Source organism: Trachypithecus francoisi, unplaced genomic scaffold (genome assembly GCF_009764315.1).
Source record: "Trachypithecus francoisi isolate TF-2019V2 unplaced genomic scaffold, Tfra_2.0 Lachesis_group17, whole genome shotgun sequence".
NCBI lineage: Eukaryota > Metazoa > Chordata > Mammalia > Primates > Cercopithecidae > Trachypithecus > Trachypithecus francoisi.
The window spans coordinates 14,961,445-14,974,891 of NW_022681462.1; the positions used below are offsets into that span (position 1 = coordinate 14,961,445).

Here is a 13,447-nt window from a genome sequence, read left to right on the forward strand (position 1 = left end):
GCCCAGCACGTCAGACCCAGCAAACCCAGACCTCAAGAGGGCAGGGGGCTGTGTCATCCAGCTCCCAAGGTGAGACTCAGCTGCTCTGCGAGAGTGAAGCTTGCTTTCAAGTAACAATGCAGGAGAGAGACAGAGACAGACACTGCAAGGGAGAGGATGGGAGTAAGAGCCAGAGACACAGTCAGAGATGGAGGGCAGGAGCGGGAGAGAGACTGAGAGACTGGGAGGCAGGAAGGAGAAAGAGGATGGGGTGGTTGTGGGGAGAGAGCAGGTGTGCCAGTGAGCATGGGGGCTGTAGAATTTCTGCACTGGCAAGGCTTAGGGGCAGCAATCTGGTTGGAAGGGGACCTGGGGTTTGTCTCAAAGCTGGATTAACACAAGTGCTGGCTGGGTGCCATGGTTCACACCTGTAGTACTAGTACTTTGGGAGGCTGAGGCGGGAGGATGGCTTGAGGTGAGGAGTTAGAGGCTATAGCGAGCTATGATCATGCCATTAGGTGACAGAATGAGACCCTGTCTCAAAACAAAACAAAACAAAAAAAAGCAGAAGGAACACAGGAAGTGCCTAACTCCATCTTAGGTGGAACGTTTGAGGAAGGCAGTGGCCACCCGTAGCTGTATCGCTTCTGTCACCTCCACTATGACTGTGTGTGTATTTGGGGCAGCGGGAGGAGAGGGGGTCTCAAGGACAGAAAGGACAGAATCAAAGCTCAGAATGGTTTCAGTTCCCACCCTGTCCCTGTTACAAAGCCCCAAGAGAATATGTGACTTCTGGCTCCGTGGCTTACTTATAGACCTTGATTTTTTCATAATTAAATTTCTGGCTGTTTTTTCTAAGCCCGAAAGCCGCCACCTGAGGATGATAAAGGGAGGGTCCCGGGTCTGGACCTGCTCTTCTGTCTGTGCCACTCCTGTACTCAGTGGCCCATGCCCTCTGCTACTCAGTGTCCCCACATCTACAGAGCCTCCCTCCCCTGCCACCTCCTCCAGAATTGTCATGAGAATCAAAGAAAGCGAATGGGCCGGGCACGGTGGCTCCCGTCTGTAATCCCACACTTTGGGAGCCCGAGGTGGGCAGATCACGAGGTCAGGAGTTCAAGACCAGCCTGGCCAACATGGTGAAACCCCATCTCTATTAAAAATACAAAAATTAGGCCGGGCACGGTGGCTCAAGCCTGTAATCCCAGCACTTTGGGAGGCCGAGACGAGCGGATCACGAGGTCAGGAGATCGAGACCATCCTGGCTAACACGGTGAAACCCCGTCTCTACTAAAAAATACAAAAAACTAGCCGGGTGAGGAGGCGGGCGCCTGTAGTCCCAGCTACTTGGGAGGCTGAGGCAGGAGAATGGCCTAAACCCGGGAGGCGGAGCTTGCAGTGAGCTGAGATCCGGCCACTGCACTCCAGCCTGGGAGACCAGAGTGAGACTCCGTCTCAAAAAAAAAAAACAAAAATTAGCTGGGCATGGTAGTGTGTGCCTGTAATCTCAGTTACTCCAGAGGCGGAGGCAGGAGAATTGCTTGAACCAGGGCCTGGGAGGTGGAGGTTGCAGTGAGCCAAGATCACACCACTGCACTCCGGCCTGGGTTACAGAGCGAGACTTTGTCTCAAAAAAAAAAAAAAAAAAAAGAAAGCGAATGTGTGTGAGGTGCTCAGACACCATGAAGCTACCCACAAACATCAGGATCCTCAGCTCCACAGGAGCCTCTCCAGGCCCAGGGAGTGCATTCCACTCAGAGCATGGGCTGGACTGACAGGAGCAGCCTCTTTCAAATGCACTCGGCCACCTGGCACTATTTGCAGGCCATCAGCTGGGAAGTGAGTGACCATAAATCCTTTTCTAGAGGAGGCCTGACTCCCTACATTGACCCACGCAAACAGTGCCACACACTTCCACCCATCATCACGTCCCAAGAAGACAAATGAAAAAGAAGTCTGTGAGGCCCTAAGGAAGGAGGGGACAGACCCAGCACAAGCGGTGCATTTGTCCCTGACTCCTCCCGGCACGCAGGCCAGCGCCCTAGGGAAGCCGGTGTCGGGGACATTTCCCCAACTCGCCCCACCCTCCCCCTTCCGCCTCCAGCCTCTCTCCAGGAGGGTGCTGTGCTCCACAGCCATTTCTTGTCACTGCCGAACAATAGGCCTTGCTAGCAGCTGGCAGCTTGGCCGCCCTGCCCGAGAGGGGAGGGAGGGAGGGAGGCCGCTGGCAGGCTGTGGGGCTGGGGCAGCCAGCCTGCTGTGGTGGGGGTTCCCAGTTCCAGTTCCAAGGACAATGAGGGCGTGTGTCTCCAGGATCATGCACACGGCTGCACTATCCAGAAGCCTCAAAGGCTGGCACCATAGAACAGCGCTCGCCTCCCACCCGAGAGCTTTTGTAAAATCCTCGAGGCCGGGATGGTATGCCCAGGGATGCTGGCAGAGACCTTCACGCTTCCAATGTGTTATAGGGAGAAGCATAGTTCAGAGCTTACAGAAGGCATGTATGTCCTACTTCTGTCTTTTGCTCCTGAGTCCCAGAGAGGGGAAGTGACCGGCTCAAGGTCACACCGAGCCAGGACAAGAGAACCCAGGGGACATTCAGCCCTGGAGAGCTGTCCTAACTCCTGGTCTACTGCTGGCCCCAGCAGGAGATCTTCCTCCTCTTGTTCCTCAGGGCAATGCTGTGCATGTGCCAGGAGAAATCTATAACCCATGAAGAAGAGAGGTTCAAGGTCAGGCAAGTTATAGAGGTAACGACTGGATTCGAACACTTTGCTCAGCTTTGAGGCTGAAGACAAGACATGTGCTTGAAGGTGTTCTAAGAGTCAGACCCAATCCCAGCTCTACCACTTGCCAGCTGTGTGACCTTTGGGAAGTTGCTTAACCTCTGAGCCAGCTGCCACCTCTGTAAAGTGGGGGTAGTAAAATAAAGCTCAAAGTGCTGGAAAGCGTTCATGAGATCACACGCACCAGTGTATAGCAGTGTCTGGTACATGCAAGTGATCAGTAAGTGGTAACCCTGGAAACTATTACTCCTGATCCAGTCAAATATTCCTCTCCAAGGGGAACAAAAGGACATTAAAACAAAGATGGAAGAGGCAATAGGGACTCTGGGACCCCACACTGCCAAGCAAGCACGGAGCACAGTGTTCTCTGTAAGTGGCCGACCACCATGACATGCATGGTACTAGGAAATTGTGGTTCCACCCAGCAAACATGCCTCCGGCATTAAGATACCGGTTGTGCTTTAAGGTTTAACCTAAAACACCACACTGAGAGTGGAGAGCTGGATTTTAGCCTTGTCTGCCGTCATGTTAGCTGTACTAACATTTGTGGACTTTCCAGTGCCCTAGAAATGCTCGAAAGTGTTTCACATCGACTCATTTGATCCCCACCATCCCCTGAGACAAGCTGTTATTTCCCCCGTTTTATAGATGAGACAGCTGAGGCACAGAGAGGCTCAGGAACTTGCCCAAGATTGTAGGTGCCAGGATGCAAGCTTGGGAGATCTGGATGCAGAGCCAAACTGAACTCGGATGCTATATTTTGCCCCGGACAATAATCTCCTTCCCTCTCTGGGCTTCAGTTTGCACATCTGTCAAAAAGGCCCCTTTGGTGGGAAGATCTAGCTCTATGGCCCCTCCCAAGTCTTAAGCTCTCTGAATATGTCCACTCTTGTGTAACTTTCCAGACCACTATGCCCCGTCTGGCCATCGAAACCCCACCTCCAGCACTCTGCGCCCTTAGGATTCCCCTGACGCATGTACCGTATTCATCTTTCCAGGGGAGTGTGTCCCCAGTCTATGTAGCCCTGAGCCTATCCCATCTATGGTCAGACTCTGTGCTAAGTATTAGGAGAGTTGCAAAGATCAAGATTTGGCAAACTTTTTCTGTAAAGGGCCAAATAGCAAACAGTTCAGACTTTGAGGGCCATGTGGTCTTTTTGCAACTACTCAACTCTGCCATCGTAGTAAGACAACAGACAGGGCAACACACAGATACACGAGCTTGGCCAGGTTCCAGCAACGCTTTTCTTACAAAAGCAGGCAGTGGACAGGATCTGGCCTGTAAGCTGCAGTTTGCCAACCTCTGTCAAACATAAACAACACAGGGTTGCTGCTCTTAAGGATACTGGGGGTACAGAGGCAACAAACTGCACAGCTAACCCAAAGACGCGGCAGAACTTGCTAAGTGCATTTGCAGACGCACAGAGCCCTGCGAAAGCCCAGAAGAGGAAGAGGCTGGTTTTGACTCCGGGCATGCAGAGAAGGCTTCGTGGACAGGAATTTGAGTTTGGCCTTGGAATGACGGGCAGAATTTCCAGAAGCAGAAGGGGACGGTGCAAGCAAGGACACGTGGAGGCAGGCCGCTGGTGCGCGCTGGCAAAGCAGCACACCCCGAGGGTGAGGGTGGAGTGAACCCAGGACCCAGACAAGAAAGATGTTGAGTGCTGGGCTTCTCTCATTCTGGAAAGAAAGGTGAACTGCAAGATTGTTTTTTCTTCTTTTCATTCAACAAACGTTTTGAGTGCCTACCATATGTTGGGCACAGCTCTAGGCATGAGGACAGATATTCATAATTTGCATTTTCATTGTACTGTCAACATTTTCCAAGAGCTCTGGGAGCCACGGCTTTATCTCATCCTCATAAATACAGGGATTGAATGATTTGCCAAAGTTTTATCATTAATTAATAGCAGATGCTCCTAATTCCAGATACAAACCAGTCTACTGAACGGACCCTCCGTCCTAGTTGCCTGGTGCTTATCTCTGTGGGGTGTCTGGAAAGTGCTCGCCCTGTTCTTCTGCCCCTGCATCAGTGTGCTAAGGCTGCTGAAACAAAGTGTCCCAAACTGGGTGGCTGGGACAACAGAAATTTATTTTTCTAGAGCTAGAAGTCTGGGATGGAGGTGTCAGCAGGCTTGGTTGCTCTGAGGGCCATAAGGAAGTGTCTGTCCCACACCTCTCTCCTGCCTTCTGGTGGTTTGCTGGTATCTTCAGTGCTCCTTGGCTTGTAGATCCCCCGCCCCAGTCTCTGCCTTCAGTGTCACATGGCCTTCTCCCTGCGTGCATGTGTTCAAATCTCTTTTTATAAGGACATTAGCCACTGAATTAGGGCCCACACTAATAACCTCATTTTAACCTAATTACCTCTATAAAGACCCCATTTCCAAATTAAAGTCACGTTCTGAGGTACTGAAACCTATCTTCTTGGGGGACACAATTCAGCCCCTAACACCTCCCCTAACACCTCCCCTAACAACACCTCCCCTAACAACACCTCCCCTAACAACACCTCCCCTAACACCTCCCCTAACACCTCCCCTAACAACACCTCCCCTAACACCTCCCCTAACACCACCTCCCCTAACACCTCCCCTAACAACACTCCCCTAACACCTCCCCTAACACACCTCCCCTAACACCTCCCCTAACAACACCTCCCCTAACAACACCTCCCCTAACAACACCTCCCCTAACAGCTCCCCTAACAGCTCCCCTAACAACAGCTCCCCTAACAACAGCTCCCCTAACACCTCCCCTAACAACACCTCCCCTAACACCTCCCCTAACACCTCCCCTAACACCACCTCCCCTAACACCACCTCCCCTAACACCTCCCCTAACAACACTCCCCTAACAACACTCCCCTAACAACACCTCCCCTAACACCTCCCCTAACAACACCTCCCCTAACACCTCCCCTAACAACACCTCCCCTAACACCTCCCCTAACAACACCTCCCCAGCACTTCACGCCCCACTCCACATCCCACCGCGGATTGAGCTGAATCTCTACTTCCCAGGCCTCACACATCCAGCCCTTTTCCCTCGCCAGTGGTGTGGTGGCCCAACCACACCAAAATAAAAGCCTGCCCAGGCCAGGTGAGGCCAGATCCCATGACTCCATCCAAGACAGCCCAGCAGCCAAGGAGGCTGCACAGGGTCTCCCGCACTCCCCATTGGAAGACAGCAGGGGCATGGTTCAGATGGTATAATCAGGGGGTACACCTGGAGGAGGTGCAACAATCACGTGACCCACGGGCATTTTTAGAATGTCAACTCCAGCATCAGGGATGGTAGAGAGATGATCACGGCAGGAACACTGGTCAGGAAGCAGGTACGGCGGTCAGAGGCAAGGAGGGAGGAAGGGTCCGAGATGGGGACGCTGTGGTGAGGATGGAGAGGCAGCAGAGGGAATGACATGGCTGGGACTGCGGAACAGGCCGCAAGGGTGGGCAACTGTGTGGAGCAGAGTGCCGAAGACAACGAGCCCACAGAAGAATCAGCCCCCGGGGGAAATGAGAGCCCTTTAGGCGCCCCGAGCGTGAGGGAGCAAATCTTGGTAGATACTGAAGTCTGGAGCTCAGGAGAGAGGCAGGGGCTGGAGACCAGTTTTGAGAATCCAGAGTGGATCAGATTGCCTTGGGAAAGCAAGCAGCAGCCGGAGTGGAGGCTCAGTGAAGAGTTGAGCATGGGCCAAATCCTGGAAGAAACAATGTTTTAAACAGAGCTGGGGCACAGATGTGAGAAAAAGGTCCAGAAGGGTCCAAGCAGCAGGAGGAAACCCAGGAGAGAAGGGTGGTTCCTGAGACCAGGAGGGTTCAGGAAGACCAACAGCACCCACTCCTTCAGGGCCCCCCTGCTGCTCTTTCTTGCTGGACTTTGCTTAATGTGAGCACATCGTCACAAATAAGCTGGCTGAGTTCCCATCAAAAGAAAACTGCAAGCATGCCTCTCTCATCTTTTAACTGTTTATTGTATAATATAAAACTACAAAAGTAAGACTGCTCATTTCCATGTACATTGAATCTGTCCAATTGTTTAGATTACAGCCCAAACCTACATGTGAATACAGCCATCTGGGTTCCGATGTAATGTCTGTAATATTGCATAGAAAAGGCACAGCTCTCAGGTCTGTGGGGGAAAGGTTATACCTCCTTTTTGACAAAAGCCCTCCTCAAAAACCATGCACCAAACATGTCACTATGTACATCTTTTTTCAAAATCTCGGTCATGCGCACATATGGCCTGCATTTCTCTTCCAAACTTGTTATCCCCAAAAGAAGTCCAACTTTTTTATTGGCTTCGTCTGCAATAGCATTTGATCCTGGCTAATTTTCAAGAACCATTCAGACTCATTCTTAGAAACACTGAAAACAATTGTACATAAGCAGGACGCACACAACTCCTTGCCTCCAGGTGCGGGGCAGTTACAGGAAGGTAACCATTTACAGCCAGAAAAGGTTAAATATGCTCTTTTCATTGTTTTTAGAAAACGTATAAAGGTCCAATTTGTAACAGCAAGGTTTTCAAATTAAGACAATTCCTATAGAGTAGACTAGCAATCGCTGCACAAAGTAGAGTCTCTTATTACTTTTTTACATCTGTCATTTAAGAAGGCTGCCCTGCGGTATTCATAATTCATTGTTTACCGCAAAGGTGGTTAATAAATTTAAGCTTTAAAAACGATCTGTAAGTTGATACTTTGGCTCTTTGGAGCTTATTTCATTAAGAAATTTTCCTTGATTGACCTCAGGGCAGTTGGGGCACTCCAAGGGGCTATGGCGATAAAAAGCTCAATTGGTAAAGACACTCGAGAGGTGCAGAGGAGGCTCTGGCCACTGCTCACCCTTTGGTATGAACGAGGGTGCCCATGTGGTTGCCCCTTCTGTCATCCAGAGAAAGTGCTACTAAAAAAACTTTAAAAAATATCAACCCTTTGATGCTTTTCTTAAAAATTTGGAGGTATTAAAACATTCCTCATCCATACCTTTTGCATATTTCAAATAGACCCATATTAGAGAAGAGTAAAAATGAATGCGGACTGTGCATACAATGAGAAGACCCGGGGGCCTGGCTTGGACCCCCTTTCAATACAGATTTACATTCCTACAAGAGAATACATTCCTACCATACATTCTGCACGTTACGATCCAGATGTTAGCGCTCCACAGTAAAATAAATATATTTACACAGAAAAAAGGAATAAATAACTTATGGGGAAAAAAAAACTCACTTCAAATTCAAAGCTCTTGCGATTCTGCTCTCATCTTGTCACTTCATTGCACATCACTGTCAATAACTGTCCTCTCCCAGCCCCAGCTCAGCTTTCTTGTGAAGGCACCTCAAGCTGCCTGCCTGGCCCTGGATGCTGTGTGATATCTTTCGTAAAGGGGAAGGCACTGCTGGAAGCACATCCCACACTCAAACTGGGACTTGGAGATCCCACTCCAGCTCCTACTGTTCCCTGTTGGGACATCACTTTGTAAGAATAGGATGCAAAGGCAATTAGAACCCTAGATCATTTTGATCTTTCTGAAAATGGGCTGCTAATTTTCCATGTCTTTCTTGTCAGAGTTAAAAAGCATTTGCCTGCTGTTATTGGGGTTTTTGTTTTGATTTTGAAGCCCAGCCTTACAAATACATGAGAGTCAGAGAACCGCGTTTGGGCAACACTTCTCCGTGCTTATTTGAACTGTTGCCCAACATACGGGATTTGTTTAAACACATGATTTGCTAATCCAACAAAAGTACAGTTGTTGTAAGTTACTGTAAATCACTTTCTAACAAGAGCAAACCAACTGTTGTACCCTGTTATTGTTCAGAATCATCAATACTATTGTATATGTGTATGTAGGTAGATGTGTGCAGCATGTGGCAGGTTTGCCAGGTCCTCCAGTTATAGAAAGCATGGAATCTGGGCAGACTTGTACTCTGCAAGAAAGGAAAGCTCTTAAAATTAACAGGCACACTGACACTGGAAGCATCGACTACAACCCTCACCTCAGTTGCATGGTCCCTGGTCCTATTAAAGGAAATGACACACCTGTGGCAGTAGGCGGTGTCTGCGTGGAGGTTGCTTGCAGGAGAACAAGTGCAATTTGATCAGTTTCTCACTGCTCTACTGAGTTGATAACTAGCCTTTAAAACACATTCAAGTGGGAGAAGAAATTAGAATGTAGAAAGACTTTATCATATCACACTCAAATCTTTTGCTTAGATGAGCAGTTCCTTCATCACAAACATCTTTGCTTTGCCATGTGCATTACAAAAATAAAACTATCTATGGCTTGCTTAAAGTGCCATTTTATAAAGTTGTCTTTTTTAATTAGCCAGAAAGACCCAATTTGATCCATGGCAAGAAGTGAGCAGAATAGGTGACTGAATAGTGACAAATGACCAACAACAAAGACGACAACAACAACAACAAAACAAAATCCCATAATTTAAACATTTTTAAATAAATATAAAAGTTATTCCTAAAGAAGCCATCTGCATAACAATATAGGTTGTAACCTGCACTCAACAGCTAAAGTACCATTGGAAGAAAAGAAAAAACTGAAACAAGAAGGCCATAAACAGTTTCGACAACAAGCATGATACATTGCAAACTTTTTAAAATTAAATGTACACCACTAGGAATAAAAAGCTACTTCTCAAGTGTGTCCTGGGAGATAAGGTGGGCGGGGGTTGGGGGTGGGGTGGAGATTGGGGGCGGGAGGGAAAACATGCATAGAAAGTCCTGTCTGAGTTTTGGGGTAAAACAGCCTTGACAAGTGTAAAGTAGCCGATTTAGGAAAGCAACCAGATGGGAAGCTGTGACGTAATGTGATGAAATCCAGGTTCAAGAGTCACACATGTTGTAAGAGTGCATCCCGGGCCGGCCGAGGTGAGCCAAGCTCACTGTGGTGATCATGAAGATGCCACTTTTCAGCTCTTAGCAACAGAAGGAAAACTCTAAGGAAAGGAAGCTGCAGAAGACAATTTAGCAACTGATGGATGCCTTCTGGGGAGATTTTCTTCTTTAAGGGCCCTAAGCATTGCAACAGGGCTGAGTTCCATGAAGAAGGTGGTTGCTTTTCATAAAATTTTGTTTGGATGTAAAATTTCAGGCCATCATAAAAATTATGCCAAAAAGGAAAGATCTGGGTTTTCATTAAAAAACAAAATAAAAACAATTAAAAGCACAAACTTGGCATAAATACACTCTTAAGAAAGATGGTAGCTCTCCCCTCAAAAGAGGGAGCAAAAGAGAACCATCCCTTAAACCCCCAGCTCCACAGCTATCTTCCGCCAACTGCTTAATGCAAGTTTGCTGAGCACATGTGGCTCTGGCTTTGGAAGTCACAGTACTGGCAGGTGTTGGTGCCAGGGGGTCAGTGTTTGTGAAATTTGGGTGTGATATCACCTGGCCCTTTCTTAAAGCGCTGTGTGTGTGCGTTTATGTGTGTGTGCATGTGTGCCTGTGTTTGCATTTGGGGACATCAACTGCAGATTGATTTGATCCAATTTTCTCTTGCACCATACACATATAAAACATTACAACTCTATAAAAGTACAAGTGCAACTTGTACATCTGAAGTTTGCAGGAACTATGTGAGCAAATCCTATCAAAATAGCTATCTCATATGTATAAACAGCATTTGTTTTTAGAAAAACAATATCATAAACTGCAGAATCTGTACAAAAATATAAAATAAATTTGGGCAGCAGTTTTCTAAACAGCCATGTAAATGCAACACTTACGAGTAGTTAATGCCTCTAAAAAGGCCGAATTGCCAAGTCAACCTATACAGGGCGAAAATGCCAGAAAAGGTACTGAGATTATCTAAATAAGATATATATATATATATATATATATGTGTGTGTGTGTGTATATATATATATATATAGTTTTCTTTACCTCTTGCAATAAAACTTATAGAAAAAATAGACAAATATGCACATGCAATTTACAGCTTTCCCAACTTAATCCTTGTGCTTCACTTGAACTGTTTATTTTTGTCATTCAACATTGCAACATTGTCTTCGAATGGATTCTTTCCTAAACCAGGGTAGTAGGTCTCTGAGGAACCACTCAAAAAAGTGTATTACAAGTGGTCATACTTGGATGAAGGCACTCCAACTCTGCTCAAAGCAAAAACTAGTGTGATCCTGTTGTAAAATTTTCTTTTTCTCTGAAAAAGGCAAGCAAGGGTGCATGCACAGTGTGGAGAATTGTCAGGGTTATGGGAACGCTCTGGGGTCTGGGTGGGCACAGTCGCTGGGTCCCTGGGTCTTAGGACCCGACAAGCACCTCCATGATGTGGTCCAGCTCTGTGAGGTCCATTTTGAAAGGCTGACTTGGGGCGACAGGCTGACTGCTGTAAGGAGCCAGAGTTTTGAGGAGGTCGTCGGCAGACACAGGGGCCATTTTTGAGGCTGTCCCTGATGAGGAAGTGCAGGGGTCAAAATCATACATGGACGTATCAATGTCAGCAAACAGGATATCATCCAGGGTCAAGTCTGTGAGGAAACCCGTGGACGTCGTTATTTCAAAATTCCCAGGCAGAGAGTCCATCAGTTTTGAGTCATCTGCGCGGCTCTCTTGAGGACCGTCGGGTTTCTGGGCGCCAGCCTCGCTGGAGGTCCCTTTCACGCTGTCCATCGCAGCCGCGGCCGCCTCTGTGGAGGTAGATGTGGGACAGAGCTCCTCGATCTCGTCCAAGGCAGAGGAGAAACTGTCCTTTTCTGGCGAGAGGGTTGGAGGTGACAGTTTGGTGGGAGCCGTGGGCTGCATGGCCTGGGAGGTGCAAAACGTGTCATCGTCGTCCTCGAGCAGCGAGGCTGGGGTGAGGCAGGCCTCCAGGGGCGTAGTGCTTCCGAGGTCGCAGGGGTGGGAGGATGGGGGCGCCAGGTGGCTGAAGGCCGGCGGGGCCTCTCGGTAGCTGTCACTGGGCTCGGTGGTGGGCTGGGAGGAGGGGGTGAACATGGGCCTCAGGCTGCCTTCCTGTTTGAGTTCCTCCTGGATCCGCCTCAACATGTTGTTAATTAAAACGGTCTTTTGCAAGCTGGGCTCTGTCAGGGGCCTGTGGTTATAGAGTTTCATAAGGGAAATGTTGAAGATAGTCTGACGCTGTAAGGTGTAAGACACCTTGGATGGACCGTCACAGGGAGACACGATTTTGCCTTCCAGCCCATCTTCATGCTCATCAAACTTCCGTTTTCCTCCTTTACCCAACATAAATCTGCAGAGGGGAGAGGGAGGAAATGGCATTAATCACATGAAAGCTGATTTCTACCATAAAAAAAGAGACCAATTTAGAGGGCAGGACTTGGACCTCAGTTTCCTGCCCAGGGTTATTTACAAGTACATGTGGATTAATTAGGGGTGGGAGGAAGGAAGACCTTTTACAATACGAGAGAGTTAGAAAATCCACCTTTGTATGCCTGTGGAGCAATTTTTGTCACTAGGTAGTCTGGTGAGTGTATTTCTTGAGAAATGTGTACGACACAGACAAGTTAAGAGTTCCCATGGAAACCATGATTTTGACTTTCTCAGCTCATGTGCTTGTGTTCGCATGCCTAAGATTATCATGCAGGTTCAATTTCCCTCCCCCAAGTAGATTTATTTTTAAAGCCCAAGAAAACACTTACAACGCTAGGACCTAAACAGATACAGGTGTCGTAGATTACAGCTTGAGCACTTCTTAAAGGATTCAAAGAACCAAGTTAAAGAAAGGAAACATGTATAATTTGGGTAGAACTGTGTATGCTTTCCAAATGCTTTTCCTTCCTCATTAAGCATAGAGCCTTTCTGCCTGGTTGGTGACATGCGGTAAAGCACTGCGCGTGTGTTAAACGACCACAGTGACTGAGCCGCCACCACTTTCCATTGTCGAATCAAGTGGAGGAATGCGTATTTCCCAGTCTAAGTTTTGCCTTGGCTTAATTTCATCCACGCATAGTTATGCCTGAAGACAACTGGATTAATTTTAAAGTAATTAACTCTTTTTATAAGCATTGCTGTTGGGATACTTGACATATTTCCTAACAAAATACCTCCTGTGATTCTAGAGATATATGCGTATTTTGAAGAAACCATGACCTCGTATCTCAGACCCTGAGAATCTGGTAATGGGTGGAATTTTAAAACTGCAGCGAGGAACTCCTGCCCCACCTCGCCTGCTGCTCACAGGCCAGACTGTCCTCTCTTGCTCTGGCCTTACTGATTATGTTTTGTCCTCTGGTTGTCACCTTCTGGGGAGTGGTCCTTCCGACCCTCCAAGATCATCATCTCCTTTCGGAACGTCTACTGTCTAGACAGAACAATCTCAAGTCCATTAGCCTTTGGCTCAAAGACCTCACTTTCTAACCATTTAAGAAGAAATCTGCCTTTTGGTGTTCAGGCGAGGATCATGGTTCGAATGAAGCCGGGCCCATGCTTGCTCCCTCACCATCCCCGTCTCCCGCTACAGCATTCTCAGGGACTCCTGCTAATCCTGTCCTCAGTGTGACTCACTCTCATGTCTTCATATACAGGCAACCGCTTTGTAGTTATCCAATTTCTCTTCTAAATGCCACTTACCTTTTAATGAACTGCTTCAGCTGATTGATCACACCTCATTCAATCCTCTATTAACTTCTCCACATCTACACTGTCATAGGCACTTGGCCAGGCCCAGTGGGGAGCCCCACATGAATAC

General features: G+C 47.9%; 1 protein-coding gene across 6 annotated transcripts in view; it reads right to left on the bottom strand.

Moving 5' to 3' along the window:
• Positions 1–6,719: 6,719 nt before the first annotated feature.
• Positions 6,720–13,447, bottom strand: part of SERTAD2 (SERTA domain containing 2) — a 123,030-nt gene continuing 116,302 nt past the window's right edge. For all 6 annotated transcript variants that reach the window (XM_033239235.1, XM_033239237.1, XM_033239236.1 and 3 more), the window contains one exon: positions 6,720–11,989. In XM_033239235.1, the coding sequence (XP_033095126.1) occupies positions 11,041–11,985 (945 nt within the window). In that variant the 5' untranslated portion in view covers positions 11,986–11,989 and the 3' untranslated portion in view covers positions 6,720–11,040. The remainder of the gene's footprint in view (positions 11,990–13,447) is intronic.